This window comes from Euprymna scolopes, chromosome 5 (genome assembly GCF_053919585.1).
Source record: "Euprymna scolopes isolate OS-2025 chromosome 5, ASM5391958v1, whole genome shotgun sequence".
Lineage (NCBI taxonomy): Eukaryota > Metazoa > Mollusca > Cephalopoda > Sepiida > Sepiolidae > Euprymna > Euprymna scolopes.
In genome coordinates, this window is record NC_136486.1 from 145,937,875 (window position 1) to 145,957,193 (window position 19,319).

General features: G+C 35.8%; 1 protein-coding gene across 4 annotated transcripts in view; it reads left to right on the forward strand.

Annotated features, from left to right (window-relative positions):
- The window catches only part of LOC145277003 (uncharacterized), a 106,698-nt gene that overhangs the window by 31,765 nt on the left and 55,614 nt on the right, over positions 1-19,319 (forward strand). For 2 of the 4 annotated variants that reach the window (XM_080128595.1, XM_080128597.1), the window contains exon 2: positions 13,719-13,864. The exons of 1 other annotated variant lie outside the window; for it this stretch is intronic. In XM_080128595.1, the coding sequence (XP_079984721.1) occupies positions 13,756-13,864 (109 nt within the window). In that variant the 5' untranslated portion in view covers positions 13,719-13,755. The remainder of the gene's footprint in view (positions 1-13,718; positions 13,865-19,319) is intronic. One more of the 4 variants, XM_080128596.1, reaches the window with a different exon arrangement.

Here is a 19,319-nt window from a genome sequence, read left to right on the forward strand (position 1 = left end):
TGGCCAGCTCTTCCTCCTTACCTGCCAGACTGTCGATGTCGGCAAACTTGATGTTGGTGACTGTTCACCCTTCAATGCTGACTGTTCCTGTGTGGTCTTCCAAAGTGTCAGTCATGATACATTCAAGGGTAATGTTGAACAGCATAATATTGAAATTAATATGTGCAATTACTGTTGTTGTTGTCAGCTAAAAGTCAGTGTTTTCATCTTAATTTTTTGAGATAACTCAATAAAGTGCAACATTAAGAAATACAGCTACATAAATAAATCAGTAAGGTTATCCAGCATTGTCCGTGTATAATATTAAAAATAATAATGAATTGAAAAAATAAATCGAATTGTGAACATTAAAAAAGTTTAACAAAAAAAATATCCAAATTATTTTAATTATTCAGACTACTATTCTCATATGCAATGTAATTTCTAGGACGTTTCGGCCAGTGTAACCATACACCTTCTTCAGTAACTTACCATATAACTCTGTATGACAAATACAAACTAAAGATGTCAACATCATTGAAATGTGTTTATTCCTTTCAAAATATATTATTTTAAATTGAATGGCGAACTTTTCGCAAGGAATTTTTATTATAAGGAACTTGTCCATCTGTGTGTTTTTGCTTCAACCAATGTTTACTTATAATAGGTTATGGCTGTATTTCTTATTTTACAGCTTTAATAGATTAAATTTCTGAGGAATGTATATATGGGAATATAGCTGCCTATCTGCATTGTACCAGTCTGAAATAAAAATTCAGAAATATGTGTAACAAATATTAAATATCAAACTAGAAGACTACTCAGACCTGAGAGTATCCTGCACCTCTACAAGGCCACCAATCGCCCAGGCATGAAGTATTGTTGTCACATCTGGGCTGGTGCATCTACACTAGCCTCTTCCTCTTGAATAAGGTCCGAAAAAGAGTTTTCAATTTAATAGGTCCCATTTTGTCAACTAAGCTCCAACCCCTGTCTCATCACTACAATGTTGCATATCTGTGCCTGTTTTACAAGTATTTTAATGGAATGTCCTCTGATAAACTCATTGCACTTGTGCTCCCTCGATGTATGTATCCCTGACAAACTCGCTTAGCAACAAAATCTCACCCCTTCATGTTGAGGTCCATAAATGCCAAAAAGCTTTTTACTCCAATAGTTTCTTCCCTTGAACAACTAGACTTTGGAATTCCCTTCCTGCTACCTGCTTCCCTGACTACTGAAATGCAGAAATTTAAATGTAATATAAGCCAACATTTTGTTAATCTTTCCTAGGCATGGTCCCAAATAGTAGCCCCTTACATTCAAGTAGCGATATGCCCTGTTAGGGGTGAATGTGAGTAAAATATCTCTCTTTCTCTCTCTCTCTCTCTCTCTCTCTCTATATATATATATATATATATATATATATATATATATAGAGCTTAATTTAAAAGGAAAAGAGAAAGTTCAATTCCACAAAGGAGACTTATCCGGATAATGTTAAGCTCAACAATAATTATTGGAGCTTATACAATAGGACAACAAGAGTATGAAATGAAGACACAAAACTATATATTGGTAGATATAGAATGGATCATTTATTTAATAATGGAATACAGGCAAAATTTGGAGGATAGAAGGGACTCTTTATACCAGGGTATTTCGAAGCCTAATGCTTCTCATCAGAAGAATAGAGAAGGTGCTAGGTAGCATGGGGAAGATGCGGCTTTATTGAATTCTAAATAAATAAGAAGCTTATTATATATAGTATGATATATAAGATTATATATGGTCTTATCATACTATATATATATAATAAGCTTCTCCTTATTTATTTAGAATTCAATAAAGCTTCCCCCAACATTCTATAATTCCTCTTAATCTCTTTTGTCCCTAATGAACCTTATGCTAGATGCCGCATCTTCCCCATGCTACATAAAGAGTCCCTTCTATCCCCCAAATTTTGCCTGTATTCCATTATTAAATAAATGATCCATTCTATATCTACCAATATATAGTTTTGTGTCTTCATTTCATACTCTTGTTGTCCTATTATATATATATATATATATATATATATATATATATATATATATATAATGCCTTTTGCATGGCTTGTTTAAGGGTAGTGTTGATGAGCATGAACAGTACAGTATTTTACTGCAGATGAATAATACATTAATTGAAGCATAAAAACCCTAAAATTAATCAGCTTTTGTAGCCAATTTTGAGCTCCAGTTGCACAAACGATTAAATGCAAACAAAAGTGGAGCAAAGTAACTATCACTATTGACAATATTAATTATATAAAAATATAACAAATTTCCCTTTGGATTAATACATTTACACAGATCTTAACCACAATTTTTTTTTTTTTTTTTTTTGTATGACACAATTTTATGAAAATTGTTAAACTAATTATTGTGTAATCCTATGCCAATGTGTGTGTGTGATGAGTCTATTGAATAAAGTTGGTTGGTTAAAGACAGTAATATCAAATCTCATCCAGCTCATGACAATTAGGGGAAATGGGCTAATTTCCATGGTTGGCCAATTGCAGAAAGTGGTGGGTGAGGCATGTATTTTACATTTAGTTAAGAAAAGGTCAAAATTAACTTTCTTTTTTTTTCCAACCTTGACAATGTAGTCAAAGGTCATTTGAAGGTTAGCTGTGTCTACATTAACTCTTTATGTTTTGTATATATGGTAGGATTTTCATTTTTTTTTTCTTTTTCCTTGATAATTTTAAAGTTGTTTTATTTTTACACAGAAAATTTGTTTTTGATATTGAAAAAAAAACTCTTATGGTATATAATGCTATCGCTATTTTATGAATGATTATTTTTGCTATGTATTATCTATACCTGCCGAGATATCTTACTGTATACCAGTTAATGCTCACAAGACCGACTCTGAAATCCCATATTAGAAGTCTTTCAAATTCACACAGTTCACCATTCAGTACCACATCGAACAATGAGATGTATTAATAGACTGGCCTTTGTACCCGGCGTTGCCTGGGTGTTTGGAAGTGTGTGTTCAGCAAAAAAAAAAAGTGGTAGTAGGCAGCCAGGCTCAAACCCGTGACGCGAAGGCAGAAAAGAAAGTAAAAGAAAATCTGACATCTTACTGCTACTCCATGATGCAACTGGAAGTCTAAAGCATTCAAGTTAAGTGCAGTCAATCAAAAAGATGACTTGCAGAAATGGCGTTACTTTTAAACCTCCCATGAAGGTTGGGTTGGTTTTAATGTTGGGGAAAAACAGCTCCCCCAAAAAAGGGAGCACTCTGACAGTATCCAAATAAATAGTAATTGTCTCAGTCTGAAGGGTTTCCCCTACATTAACCAAGGACCAATTACAGAACAGATACTACTCTGCCCGAAGGCCAGGCGGTTGCGTTCCAATAATTTCACTTTATTTATACGAAAAAGACAAACAAACACTGGAGATGACGGCATGATGGGAATTTTTAACTCGATCAAAAAAAGATAGAGACAATGTCCGTTTGCGAATGTGAGATATTACGATCTGGGAATTACGCAAAAACTTCTCGCGGAATTTAACCGACACGAGAAGCCCAATGCAAAAAGTCTTTTGTGAACATACACCCATTTTGCCCTTTATATAATAGACTAGCATGGGTGCCTGGCATGGCTCGGATATTTTTCTGTGTAAAAGAAAAAAAGTTTTGGGAGTCAGGTAGACTTGATGTGAAGGTGGAAAAGGGAAAAAAAACTGACTCCTTACCATTCGGTCACAACAAGACAGGAAATGAAATGCGTTCTAATTCAACGATTAAAAAGTTAAGTGACAGGTGCGTAAATTTAATGCGGTCAAAAATCACGCGATAGGGGAAGCTTAACTTTGGCTGCAAGCCAGTTTCTGTGTTTCCCCCAAGATGCCCATAAAAAGGGGAGTGTCCAAATGAATAGCAATTGGCTGACATGACAGGTTTTGCTCACATTGATCAAAGCTGATTGCTTTTCTGGACGTCCCCAACATAAGTACCAGGGAGCTTGGTTTTGCTACAGGTTCGGTTTCACTTTTTTATATGGAAAAGCCAAAGAAACACATAATATATCGCAAATATAGCATGTAAAAGTCGCCCAAATAAAAGATACAAGTGACCTCGTTTTGTGAATCATACATATTATAATCTAGGCAGTATATAAAAAGTTCTAAGAAACAGTGACCCCCCAAGCGCCCCCCCCCTAAAGTCATTGCCAGATATACACAAAATACATTTTGCCTTTTATATATATAGAAAAAGAAACATAGGAGCTAAGTCAGCAAAAATATGACCCTTTTCTGCAACATTTTTTCTGATCCTTCCTTTCTTTTTAAGTTATATAAAATTTCATGAAACTAAATCCTTGTTTGTTGTTCTTTCTTGCCTCGTCACTTGTTCTGTAAGCTTTTTTTCTCTCCTTTTTCGTTCCATATTTAAATGAGTAAAAACTCTTGTATATGTAAGGATCTATTTGTTCATAAAAATTAACAAATTAGTAAGTAGTTTAACTACTGAAAAGTAGCATATCCGTTTCTTTAAACAAACAAATTTGTCCAATTATTTGCTTTCTTTCTATTAATATATACATATTTTGGGAGGGGAGGTGCAGGGGAGTCACCACTTAAGGCCCAGAAGCCACTCGAGGATACGGGTTGATGAATATTAGGTAGAATTTGATTAAGGGAACAGCTCACCAAGAACTTGTTTATAAAAGCAATCATATTGTAGTCAGCTGGAAAGTAGTTCAGTGGAACAGTTCTACAGGCAGGCAGTTTTAGGAAAGAAGCTTTGTTTATAGAATTTGCATTTAGATTTAGGCTAAGATAGAGAGTAGGGGAAATTGTTGATAGTGGTTGTGGTTAGACAAGTGTGTTTTTGTTTTTTTGTGAAAGTTTGGCAGGTGGCCCGGGGGGGGGGACAATAGACTGAAGCTTAGACAAGCACTTTCCATGAAAATAACAATAGAGCAGAGACAGGCTTGCAACGTCTCTTCTATGGGTAAATTTGTTGAATTATTTGCTTTCTTTCAATTAATATGTACACCCTCGTCATCATATCTGTTTTGTTTTTTGTTTTTGTTTTTTTTACAAAGGAGTCCCCCACTTATTAAGTCCCCAAAGCCATTCGAGGATAAGGATTAACGAATGTGCAATGGTCACTGAGATAACAAAATAGTGGTTGTTGGAAATTAGGTATAATTTGATCACTGATCAACAACACATTTATTGTCTGCATTTTTTTTTTCGGTTGATTTAGGACGCATCTGATGCACTGAATCCAAAAATCACATTGGTTTTGCTCAATCATGTCAGGTTTTGGAGCTATAACCACACGTTTTTTTTTGTTTTTTTTTACATTTTTGTTCACATGTACGCATGTGTGGAGAATTTTACAAGAAGTTAGTGGGGGGTAGAATGCCATGTCAAATAATTGTTTTGTCTTGAAATGATTATTTTAATGAAAAGAAGCATTCAGGTCTGATAGTTCTGGGTAAGTATTTCAAAAGATTAGCATACTCAGTATACATGAAGAAGGACTGGCCTGTGCAGGAGGAATTGATGCCTTGCAAAGAAAGGAAACGTTGCCTTAAGGGGAAGTGCTTCCCAACACCCTGGAAAACCTCATCAGTATGCCCTGTATTTAAGAATTCAGGTGAAAAGTCCTCTCCCTCTCAGTACAGACCAATAAGTCTCCTGCGTGTCATGAGTAAGCTGCTGGAATCCATATTAAATAGAGAAGTAGTCAACCACCTCAGCAGAAACAACCTTAGTGACATGCAATATGGTTTCTGCTCCACAAGATCTACAACAGATGTGCTAAGGGTTATATCTCATAGAATTAGTGAATCTCTTCACGAAGGCTTCCTCTCTAGGGCAATTTGCTATTGACATCAAAGGCCTTCGATAAGGTATGGCAAAAGGGCCTACTTCACAAGATTTCCAGCTACGGTATAATTGGAAATGTTTTTTCGATCATAAAATCATTTCTCACCGATAGGCTCATAAGAGTAGTGATTGATGGGCAGAAATCATAGGCTCTCAATATTAATGCTGAAGTCCCTCAGGGGTCCATCCTAGGCCCAACTTTCTTCCTGATATACATCAATGATCTCCCAAAACACATGCTTAAATCATTCGTTGACATCTATGCTGATGACACGACCATCAAAGGCCGTAAATGACAAAGTTCTCTTAGATTCTCTCTCCTCTGATCTTGAGCATGTGGTACAGTGGGGGAGGAGGTGGCTGGTTACTTTAAATGCATCTAAAACCAAGCTCCTATCTTTACACTATCAACGCTCTGATCCCCATCTGACATCAATTGAAATGGGTGGCTCTTGTCTAGGGGAAGCTCCATGTTTTGATAAGCTTCTGGGCTTGACCTTTACCCCTGACCTGAAATGGAATATGTACATCAAGTCAGTTGCTAAGGTCACTTGAAAAATGGTAGGATCCTTCTACCGCTCCAGAAGATATCTCACTACTGATGCAATTCTCTATCTGTATAAAAGCCAAGTACATCCAAGGATGGAGTACTGCTGCCACATCTGGGCAGGAGCTGCTAAAAACAGTTTATCCTGCCTTGATAGAGTACGAAATAGGCTTTGTAGCCTAGTAGGTGATGCCCTTTTCTCTTCCCTGCAACTTCTCTCCCACAGGAGAGACGTTGCAAGCCTGTCTTTGTTTTATCGTTACTACCGTGGCAGGTGCTCGTCTGAACTCCAATCTCTGGTCCCCCCTCGCCAATCTTTCACGATAGACACCCACCTAACTGAAACCACTGTCAAAAATTTTTCCTACTCCTTATCTGTGCCAAAATCAAAACGTAGATTCCATGAACAAAGCTTCTTTCTTAGAAGTGCACGCCTGTGGAACTCTGTTCTGGTTGCCTGTTTCCCACCTGACTACAACCTGGATGTCTTCAAGTCCAATGTAAACAAATTCCTGATGAACCGCCTCCTTAAGTAAGACACTTTATCAAATCACCAACACTAACGTACTGTACATACAATAACCCTTATCCCCGGGTGGCTTCCGGGCCTTGATAAGTGGTGACTACCTTGTAAAAAAAAAAAAAAAAATCAACAACCCTCTGGTGGATAGAGACAGAATACTCTTCCCACTGCTACACATGAAGCTCGGCTTAATCAAGCATTTGACTATTACTGTGGACAAGGATGGTGTCTGCTTCACTTGTGCTAGGTTTTTCCAGGATTGACCATAGAGAAGTTGAAAGCTGGCATCTTTGATGCTCCTCAGATCTGGCAGCTCATCAGAGATGTAGAGTTCAAAAACTCAATGAACAAAGTGGAACTGGAAGTGTGAAAGGCATTCTGGTGGTGAAGAACTTTCTTTTCAACAATAAGGCCAGAAATTATGCAGAACTTGTTTACTTTCAGAAACCTTGGCTGCAACATTAGTGTCAAATTGCACTACCTATTTTTATATATGGATTGGTTTCCTGAGAATCTGGGTTCAATGAGTGACGATCAGGGGAAGAGATTTCATCAAGACATGAAAGAGATGGAGATCAGGTATCAGGGTCATTGGGATGCAGTCACGATGGCTGACTACTTTTGGAATCTGACGAGAGACCTCCCTGCCGCTGAGCGTTCCTGGGGTTCAAACAAACAGAAGTTCAAACCCTGGAGTTTGAACAATAGTGAAGCAACATGCAATTTAATTGTCCTTACTTTTATCAATACTCACCATTCAGTTTACGGTAATTAGTGTTTCTATCAGGTAATCAACATATGTTGTTGGTAAAACGTTTTTTCTTTTAAAAACATATATTGGATGATATGTGTTGACAAAAATCAGCTGATAATGCCACAAAAATTTTAATCGATTTTGTCACATGATCTGATTTTTTCAAAGAAACTTAACACAAAACCTTGACCTAATGGAGAGAAATGGATGCCATTTCCTGATTCAGCAAAAATACCCTAAATCAGTTGTAAAAATCTAGATAACATTCAAAAAGAAAAAATTGTTGCCCAGTGTTATTTAAGTGAACGACTCAACAAGAACTTGTTTTCATTGGACTTATAATGTAGTCGACTGGAAAGCAGGCCAGCAGAACAGATCCACAGGCAGTTAGTTCTAGAAAAGAAGCTTTGTTTATGGAATTTGTGTTTAGATTTAAATATATCTAGAGAGTGGGGGGAATTATTGATGGTGGTTGTGGCTATACAAGTGATTTTTGTGAAACTTTGGCAGGCAGGAAGAAAACAATAGATTTAAACTCAGAAGAGCACTTGCTATGAAAATAATGATAGAGACAGGCTCACAATGTCTCTTCTGTGTCAGGAGTAACAGGCCTTCTGAGCAGTAGAATGACGCAACTATTTTTTCAGTAACATTGGCAACAGATTTGATGTAAGTCTTCCATTTCAGATCAGGTGTGAAGGTCAGTCACAGAAGCTTGTCAAAGCATACAGCTTCTTTAAGATGAGAGCAAGTTATACCAATTTGGCCAAGTGGGGATCAGAGCGTTTATGGTAAAAATATAGAAGTTTGGTTTTTGATGCATTAAAATTAACCTTTTGCTCCATTACATCACATGCTCAAGATCAGAGGAGAGAGACCTAGAGAGATCTTGGTCATTGTTGGCTTTTGAAGTGTTGCCATAGATGGTAGCGTCATCTGTGTATATATCGACAAATGAACTTAGAATGTGATTTCAAATATCATTGATGAAGATAAGAGAGTTGGGTCCAGGATTGATGTTTGAGGCCTGTCAGCATTGATACTTTGAGCTTCCAACTTCTGCCTATTGACGACTACTTATATAAATCTATTGGAGTTAACAATGTCGACTCAGAGAGATGTGGTTGGAAATTTCGCCCCTCTTGTCACAAAAATTTCACGTACAGGCACCCCTTCGTGTGTATCCATAGTCTGTCAAAGACTGAAGGAGCCTTTTTTATTTATATATATGTATGTGTGTCTGTGTATGTATGTATGTATGTGTGTCCAAACAGATCTATGTGTGTGTGTGTATATATATATATATATATATATATATATATATATATATATATATATATACACACACACATAGATCTGTTTGGACAAACATTATTAAATAAGTGTTTTTGCTTGATAAGACTTTTTTCTGAATAGTCTGTTTAGTATTTCAGTCTAATTGGAGTAGATAAATTTTCTGGGTTACTTGTTCCATTTTTCTTTTCTTTTTTTTTCTTAATGCAAATTTAATGATTTGATTCATCAAGTTATCATTAGGCGGTATTAGTCCTGGTGTGTTTACAACTTTCTCTTTACTATTAAGCTGTTTTAAGAGCTAGTAATTTATGACTTTAAAATGAGCGTCTGTAATATTAAGATGTTGCATGCGAACAGGATAAGTGTGTGCCAAATTCAACAGTATGATTGCTTACGATGTAAGAATTTGGTCATATTAATTACTATGCTCGACATGTGACTAGTTTCGTAATTCACATTATCATAATTATTATAATTGTTAATCTTTTGAAGTTGGTATCATGGTGTATTTAGTATTATTAACTAGGATGTGTCATATTGAGAAAGGATTCAGTCAGGTTTTTAGGTGTTGGCAAATGGAGCTAGTGTTGGAGAGATGCAGAAATCAATGAAAACAACCAAGTTGATAAAGCACCAGGTCTACCTCAGGCATGGATCTAGAAACTAATTTTAGAATTCCTTATATAGATTTCAAAATAAAGATAAACAAATAAAGACCACAACGTTTGGGTAGCAATACATACCGGTCAGTATGCAAGCCTTCTAGACATTTTCCTCACAATTTCCTCTGAGCTATGTTCATGTTCCGTTCTATCTCCTCTTAGATCCTCCGACCACTCCGTTGTAGCAGTTAAGATAAAAATGAAACATAATAAGTTTTCAGACATACCTCTCAACCGTACTGTATATTGATACTCTATGGCAGACTGGGATAGCTTCCGTATATTCATATCTGATCTACCTCTGCATTCCATGTTTAAAAAGGATGTGTCCTCTATAGTATCAGACCTGACCGAATGGTTAATTGTACCATCCAAAAAATTCCAACAAAAACCTAACAGCCAGCCATGGTTCTCCCCAGAATGTGCTGCTGCCATTGCGCATAGAAATCACTTTTTCCATAGCCACCAACGTAATAGATGTACTGAGACTAAAGCTGCTTTCAGGATTGCTAGCAACCACTATAAAAGAGTAATAAAAAATGCAAGAGAGCTATATGCTCAGTCCGTTAAATCCAAAGTAGCTAAGCAGCGGCTTGGTTCCCACCAGTTTTGGCAAATAGCAAACGGGATCCTGAACAGAAACGTGTGTTCCATCCCAACAATCAGCAATGGAACTGAGGTCATCTCGTCAGCATCAGACAAGGCCAAACTATTTGCCAAGAACTTTGCAGCTAATTCTACGCTATGCGACAAAGGCCATCAACTCCCTGTATTTCCTCCTATAACAGACAACACACTATGCAACATACAAATATCTGTGTGTGAGGTCGCCAAGCTAATCAAGAACCTTGATTCCAGTAAACTACTGGCCCTAACGGCATTCCAGTTATAGTGCTGAAAAAGCTCCAACCAGAACTTGCCTCTATACTTACAAAACTGTTTAAGCGTTGCCTTAAGGAGAAGTGCTTTTCAACCCCCTGGAAAACCTCATCAGTATGCCCTGTATTTAAGAATTCAGGTGAAAAGTTACTTCCCTCTCAGTACAGACCAATAAGTCTCCTGTGTGTCATGAGTAAGTTGCTGGAATTCATATTAAATAGAGAAGTAGTCAACCAGCTCAGCAGAAATAACCTTCTTAGTGACATGCAATATGGTTTCCGCTCCGCAAGATCTACAGCAGATGTGCTAACGGTTACATCTCATAGGATTAGTGAATCTCTTGACAAAAGCTTCCTTTCCAGGGCAATTGCTCTTGACATATCGAAGGCTTTCGATAAGGTATGGCATAAGGACCTACTTCACAAGATTTCCAGCTACGGTATCACTGGTAATGTTTTCTCAATCATTAAATCATTTCTCTCCGATAGGTTCATAAGAGTAGTGGTTAATAGGCAGAAATCAGAGGCCCACAGTATTAATGCTGAAGTCCCTAAGGGGTCCATCCTGGGCCTAACTCTCTTCCCTATCTACATCAATGATCTCCCAAAACACATACTTAAATCATTCGTTGACATCTATGCTGATGACATGACCATCTATGGCAACACATCAAAGGCCGTAAATGACAAAGTTCTCTCTAATTCTCTCTCTTCTGATCTTGAGCGCGTGGTACAGTGGGGGAAGAGGTGGCTGGTTACTTTTAATGCATCTAAAACCAAGCTTCTATCTTTACATCATCAATGCTCTGATCCCCATCTGGCATCAATTGAAATGGATGGCTCTTGTATTGGGGAGGCTCCATGTTTTGACAAGCTTTTGGGCTTGACCTTTACTCCTGATCTGAAATGAAACATGTACATCAGGTCTGTTGCCAAGGACGCTAGGAAAATGGTAGGATCCTACTACCGCTCTAGAAGATATCTCACTACTGATGCAATTCTCTATCTGTATAAAAGCCAAGTACGTCCAAGGATGGAGTACTGCTGCCACATCTGGGCAGGAGCTGCTAAAAACAGCCTATCCTGCCTTGGCAGTGTACAAAATAGACTTTGTAGCTTAGTGGGTGATGCCCTTTTCTCTTCCCTGCAGCCTCTCTCCCACAGAAAAGACGTTGCGAGCCTGTTTTTGTTTTATCGTTATTTTCATGGCAAGTGCTCGTCTGAGCTCAAATCTCCCGTCCCCCCTCGCCAATCTTTCACAAGAAACACCTGTCTGGCTGAAACTACTGACAATAATTTTTTCCACTCTTTATCTGTGCCTAAATAGATTCCATGAGAAGAGCTTCCTTCTCAGAAATGTGCGACTGTGGAACTCTCTTCCATTTGCCTGTTTCCCACCTGACTGCAACTTGGATGTCTTCAAATCCAACATAAACAAATTTCTGACAAACCGCCCTATTAAGTAAGACACTCTATCAAATCTCCAATACTAATGATTACTACAATACTATCTCATTGATTACTGTACACGCAATAACCCTTATTCCTGAGTGACCTCCATGTAAAAAAAAAAAAAAAAAACAACGCCTAGCAATCAAAATTACAATAGGATAATGGAAAGAAAACTCACAAAAAAGCCAAAACTAAGTCGTAATATCCAGATTTTGCATAAGTCACACAAGGATTATGCATTCCTACTTGCTTGAAAACAAACATCAACCAATGTGCCATGCATGTCAAACTATATACACAATCAAATATATTCTTACTGAATTTATTGATCCAGCATCTACGAGTAAAACGTTTTACAGAGCAAGTGTAATGAAAGTAGAAACTATAATTAACATTTTTACAAAAAATATGAAGATCTAAAAATATACGGTTGAACCCCTGGATACGTTTTGTTTTGTTTTTCAGGTTAAGATGTAGAATACAATGTTTTTTCAGACCCTGGTTAAGGTATTTTCCCCGCCTTACAGTGTTATTTATAATATTTGATTATATACATGTGTATTGTATACTGTACTGTATTTTGTTACTAATTTTTAATATGTACTACGTAAAATTTTGCTTAACCACATACGACAATAGGCTCCTCAGTACTCTTTCCTGACTTAACAGGATAAAAGCCTGTTTTGAAATCTAATGATTGATGTTCCTTTTCTCTTCCCTACTGCCTCTCTCTCACAGAGAATCTATCTGCTCTATCATTATTTTCATGACAAGTACTCGACTGAGCTTCAATCTGTGGTTTCTTTCTGTAAAACATTCACAACAACCACTCATCTAGCTACAACCATGATCAACAGTTTCCCCGATTTTCTATCTGTGCCTAAAACTAAATGAAAATTCTATGAGCAGAGTTTCTTTCATAGGACTGCCCACTTGTAACTGACCATAGTCGTTTTTCAAGTCTAGTCCAAGCAAATTCATTTAGCTGTCCTCTTAAATAATCAATTTCTGCCAAATTTCCACCATTACTGATCATCACGAGGTTGTCTCACCAGCTACCTGACACTCTTTAACCCTTATCCTCAAGTGGCCTTTGGGCCTTGAAGTGGTTACTCCCTAATAAAAAATAAAATAAAATTATTACTTCAGTTATGATTAATTTTCATTCCTCACAATATAACAATAAGGATTTTGCCTCCTAGTGTTGGGACAATTAATTGGGAATCGGAAAAGTTAGAACTTTGTGGGGTGTCGAAATTGAATTGGAAAAATTGTGCGTATTTTTCAATGTCTAAAACAATTTTTTTTTTTTTTAATTTTGTTTTCCATTGCTGGCACTAATGATAAATATTTATTGATTTAAAACTACCAGAAAAACTAAACTCTATAGATTAATCCCAACAAAGAAATTTTTATGTTTGCAAAAATATATAGGTTTTTACAGTAAATATATAGGTTTTTACAGTAATCCAAAAAACAAAACCAGCTCTTTTGTTAAAGGTTTAGAGATTTTAAAATAATCAGTATCATTAATTGTATCTGAATCGAGAATTTAGAACAGAATTGGTAATTTTATCAGAATCGGGGGAAAATTTGGGAATCGTCCTATCATTGATGCTTACATTAAAACTTTGTTTAGATATAATGAAAATAAAATTTTGGTTTAGATACTTATTATAATAATTAATATCTTGAAAAATTTGTTATCTACTTTTTCTCTTTCTCTTCAGAAGCTGTTGGTTGTGCAGTTGCCTCTACAAAATAAAAATGTTTTTTTACCGTTGGATTAGTAATTCATGTAGAGTCTACACTCGTCCAATCATTTTCCTGCTAATTTTTGCTTTGATTGCCAACTTTACTACATTAATCTATAATTGTAAGTTGTCTATTTTTTTTTTTTAACTTTTATTTTTCTTCTCTGCTTTTTTCTTTTTTAATCTATCATATATTGGCTTAGCAATTCAGTTCCGACAGCTTTTAAATTTAAAATCTTTCATAATTTAAAATAAACTAATTTAGCAATAACATACTCTCCATTGTTTACAAATTCTTACAAACGTTCAACAAGCTTTGCAGTACCTCATTGATGCAACAAAAAAAAAGCAAAATGGTGTTTAAAAAAATTCATTTTTATTAATTATTTGACATTTAATTTTAAGGATCTGAAATTAAAAATTAAATTAAATCTAAAAGAAAGATTACAAAATGAATCTAAAATAGAATTTTCAAAAAAAGAGAAAACAGACTCGGAAGTTAAAAAAGAAAAACAGGAACTTAGTTGCAAACCCAATAAAAGTCGTGCATGTTTCTCGCTACTGCTACTGAAAATTCTTACAAACCTTACATCAATGGATTTTATACAACCCTGAGCTGTTTATGATTAAAAAAGTCTATACTGTAACGTCCATTATATTAGTGTACTAGGGAGGAGGGTCAGAAAAATACTTTTTGTTAATGCATGTAGTTGTTCAAAAACATTAAAACTAGATCAATTGAAATTCTAGAGAAAATTGTAATGATTGCAAAACTTGCCTCACAAATGTCCATGTGTCAGTACATCTTGTAAACTGCTTAAAAATAGAAAAAGATAAACAAAATTGCAACTCCCAGTTAAACTTGCAAACTAACACAAATTCTTGCCGATAATATTCAGATGAGATGCTGCCATTTTGAATAAAAAGCCTGTTTTTCAGAGATTGAGTCCATTTGGATTTTGAAGAAGTAAGCTGTGACAGCAGTGTGTTGGATTGAATCCTGGACATTTAGTTGAAAGTGCAGAATAAATAACAATCTGTTTAAAAAAGAACAGAATAGTTAACAATTAATAATTTAACTACATCAAACATTCAGCTGCTGATGACTTTTCTTTTTTCCTCATATTGAATAAGTTGAGAGAAAATGAGGCAGTGGGTGATGTTAAAACGTATTGTGACCGAAGATGTTGAGAAAGAGAGATGGGAGGACTAAAAGGTGTTACATATACTTTTATCTTTTCAATGGCAATGCCAGTTATTCTTGCTATTATTCAAGAAATTTTTTTCAGACATGTTTTTCTATACAATAATCGAATTCTAGAAATTGAGGAATATGGTCTATGGTGATGCTACATATATGAAATAGAACTGCATACAATATGGATGATGTTAACAGCCTGAAACTTTTACTTTAGTAAGAACTTCTATGCAGTCACTAAATAAACATCAACAGTGCTAACTTCCTCTTTGATATAAGTTATGATAAGTAAAGCCATTCAAAATTTATTTTCAGTTAAAATTGATAAGAAATATGCATATAGATAATGTTCTATGCTGGTTTTTGTTGCTGTGAGGCTGTTTTACTATTTAACTTTTACTTTCTAAAACTTATTTCAAGATAGATGTATATAAATTTAAATAGTCTCCCCAACTTCATCTCACATACTGAAACTAGTTGCTTACCCCAGTAGGATATTTCTAAACGGTCGTAAAAAAGGACTTAACTTGAAATAAACACACCGAAGAAAACAAGAATCTTTTATCATTTTTGGTTTAGAGGAATTTCATGGTATTTGCATGAATAGCCATTATAGAAAAAAAATGGAATCATTACTTGCATCATTTTTTTTCCTCCCCGTATTAGTGCACATATGAAAAATTCCAAAATCTGATAAAATCACAATGAAGACTTCATTTCTGAGCAAATCTGGTGTCATTTTTGGTTTCTTTTGGGTAAAAAAAAATTACTAGAGTGAATTTTCAGAAAATATTCAAGAAAATATAATTATTAAAATGTCGCCTGGGTGAATTTGTGTGCAATTTATGCAAAACGAAAATGCTTAAAATCTGAAACTGGTTAGTTACATGCTCAGATATTCAGAATTTCTTGGTCTTGAAGATGTCCATCGGTGGTGCAAGTTAGAACAAAATCTGGGATATGAGTGTCAAACCTCGGATAATGACATGGAATTACCCAATAGCAATATACCATAATCTCCAAGGAAAATTATCTTAATGATAGGTTAAACAAAATTCTAGGTATATAATCCTTTAAATATGAAAGTTTGATTTTCTAAATAGATACTGTCATGGATTACATGTTGAATTGCACAGAAAGATGTGAAGCCACAAATTCACTCCAGCTATAAGTAAAATGGCAATTTATTACATGCAATGAATTGTTTGTGTTATTTTGGAATTAAATTATCCAAAAAGGATATACCATAAAATACATTAACCAAAAATGCTCTAAAATACAATCTGTCTTTAAAAAATTACAATAGGATAGTATGTCATCAGCTGTGTCTGCTGATGAGTTTTCTTTTCTTCAGGTTTTTGACGTTATTAGTGGTAGGGTTCATCAGCTGAAGAATGTATACTTGTATAAAATGAACAAACGGAAACTTTTTTTTATATAAAAATAGAATTCTTTTATTTTAGTACTTAAGGAGCATTTTAAGAACTCTAGAGTTGAATGGCACACAAATGGTTTACTTTTACTTGTGCAGCTGCCATTGCTCAAAGGCAGCATGCGTACTGCAGATTCAACCGACATACAAAGAGACAGAAGTATAGAGAAGTTAGATGTAATTGTAAAAGAGAAATAGCGACAGCTAAGACAGAATACACTGAAACCACCAGAAAACGTATCGAAGTACAGAAATTAGCGACCTATGATTTTTGGAAAATCTACAATAGTGTAGTAAATAATGGACAGTCAACGATTCCCCTACTATCAGACAATCATGAAGTTGCTTGCACGGCAACTGAGAAGGCTAACCTACTTGCCAGTCGGTTTGCCTCAAACTCCACATTGGACCCGGCACACCACTCCCTCCCCAACTTTCCTTTGTGGACAGACACCACACTAGATGATTTGAATATCACCCCTTCTCAAGTACATGGTATCATAAAATACCTAGACACCTCAAAAGCATGTGGACCCGGTTTCATCCTGGCTGTGCTATTTAAAAAATGCTCCACTGAGGTTGCTCCAGTTCTCTCCAAACTTTTAAACAAATGCCTTAACGAATCTTGTTTTCCTGACTGCTGGAAAACCGCTTTGTTTTCAAGAATTCTGGTGAAAGTACTGACCCATTAAATTATCACCCCATTAGCCTTCTCTCGCTATTCACCAAATTAGTTGAGTCCTTAACTAATCAAACTCTAGTCCATCACCTTACAGCTGCTAAACTCCTGACTAACAATCAATATGGATTTAGGCAAGCCCGTTCTACAGCAGATATCCTAACTGTTATCTCTGAACGTATATACCATTTACTAGACAAAACAGGTGAGGGTAGAACGATAACCCTCAATATATCTAAGGCTTTTGACAGGGTATGGCACGATGGTCTTCTAAGGAAAATTAGATCATATGTTATCACTGGAAGAATACATAATGTAATTAAATCCTTAAGTAAGAGAAAAATCCAGGTTGTTTTCGACAGTTGTACATCTAAACAATATGATATAAATGCAGGAGTATCTAAGGAGTCTATCCTTGGCTCTTTATTATTCCTGATATTCATAAATGACCTCCCTGATAAAATTGTTTCGGAGATGGGTATATTTGCTGATGACATCACTCTCTATAACATGCACGAGAGGAAAACAAATTAACACATATCTAAAGAAATGGCAGAAACACTAGAGGATGACTTTAAATCTGTAGTAGAATAGGGACAAAAATGGATGGTCACATTCAATGCTGCCAAGACTAAGCTTGTTTCCTTCAATAATTACAAGAAACCTTCTCTGCCACAAATAGCAATGGCCAAAAACACATTACCCGAAAGTACTTCCTTTAAACTCCTTGGCCCAATGTTTACAGGGAACATGAACTGGAATATACATTTAGAGCATTGCCAAGGCTGCTGCGAAGAAGGTGGGCTCTCTCTCTTCTACCATGCTAGAAAACTACTTACGCCTGAAAGTATCCTGTACCTCTATAAGGCCACCATTCGCCCATTTATGGAGTACTATTGTCACATTTCGGCTGGTGCATCTGCTACTTGTATCTCACTCCTGGAGAGGGTTCAAAAAATAGTCGCCAACCTGATAGGTCCTGAAATGTCATCTAGGCTTCACCATTGACGAAATGTTGCATCCTTCTGCAACATTTCTACAAGTATTTTAATGGTGAATGCTCTGACGAACCACAAGTACTTGTATGCCCTCAACATGAATACCCCAGATAAGCAGCTAAATCCCACCCCTTCACAGTAGAGTTCCCTAGGTGTAAAAAGGCCTTCTACTCCAATAGTTTCTTCCCCAGAACTGCTAGACTTTGGAACTCCCTTCTAGGATTCTGCTTTCCCAACTGTACTGATATGCAAGAGTTCAAGTGTAATGTGAACAAACATGTTGCTACTCATCTCCCTTCATAATACCCCTGTAACTTATGTCCCCAATAGTAGCTCCCTGTTTGAAAGTGGCACTGTCTTGTTTGGGGTGAAAACTGAACAAAAAAAAAAAATTTATAAAAGAACACAGCTATTCATGGTGAGTCACATTTCCAAAACTGAATTATAATTTTTCCCTTGTGGCAAAACACAAAAGAAAGAGAGATGCATATTAAAACCAAAGAGACTGAAATGTTTATTTTTCGAATCCTGTTGTCGGCCAAGTAGGTTTGACCTTTTGCACCTGTGTACTTTAATCACTTTGACATGACTGAGATTTTATAAACATTTGCCAAGCTGAGCTGATGTGTGCTGATATGAAAACAGCATTGACTTAACTTTATTTATCTCCCTCTAAGGACAATGAAATACCAATAGAGGGTTTTTAAATGTGGGGAGGTTGAGCAAAAGAATGCTTATATTTGTAACTAATTAACTAATCATTATTATACTAACTTTTAAAACTATTTATTTGATCAGGCTGGAATATTGTATAGTAGTTACTGTCATCAAAGAACACCAGATCTATACATCAAATCAGAAGTTGAAATTCAGTTAAAATTCCAATCTTAAATGAACTTTTCAATATTAAGATCTTATAAGATGCAGGACCTCACTGGCTACAATATGGGCTAAGTAGTTGTTCTCTACAAAGAACAGCACTAAAATTCACACTAAAAGTGTAACATTCACCTTTTCCATAATTTTGACTTTGACCTTCATAGTCCAAAATTAAGTGGGTTCTAAGTTAGAACATGATCTATATTTTGACCAAGTTTGGCGATTATTAGTCAAGTGATGTGGACACTGGGCTGTATACAAACTTGACCGAAAACATGATCTCCTTAGCATAAATAATTATAAAAATGGAAGAAGGTAACTGGCATGAATAATTAAAAGGAAGAGATGAGTTATAACACTGAACTAATTTTTTACCTGATGAGTTAACAGT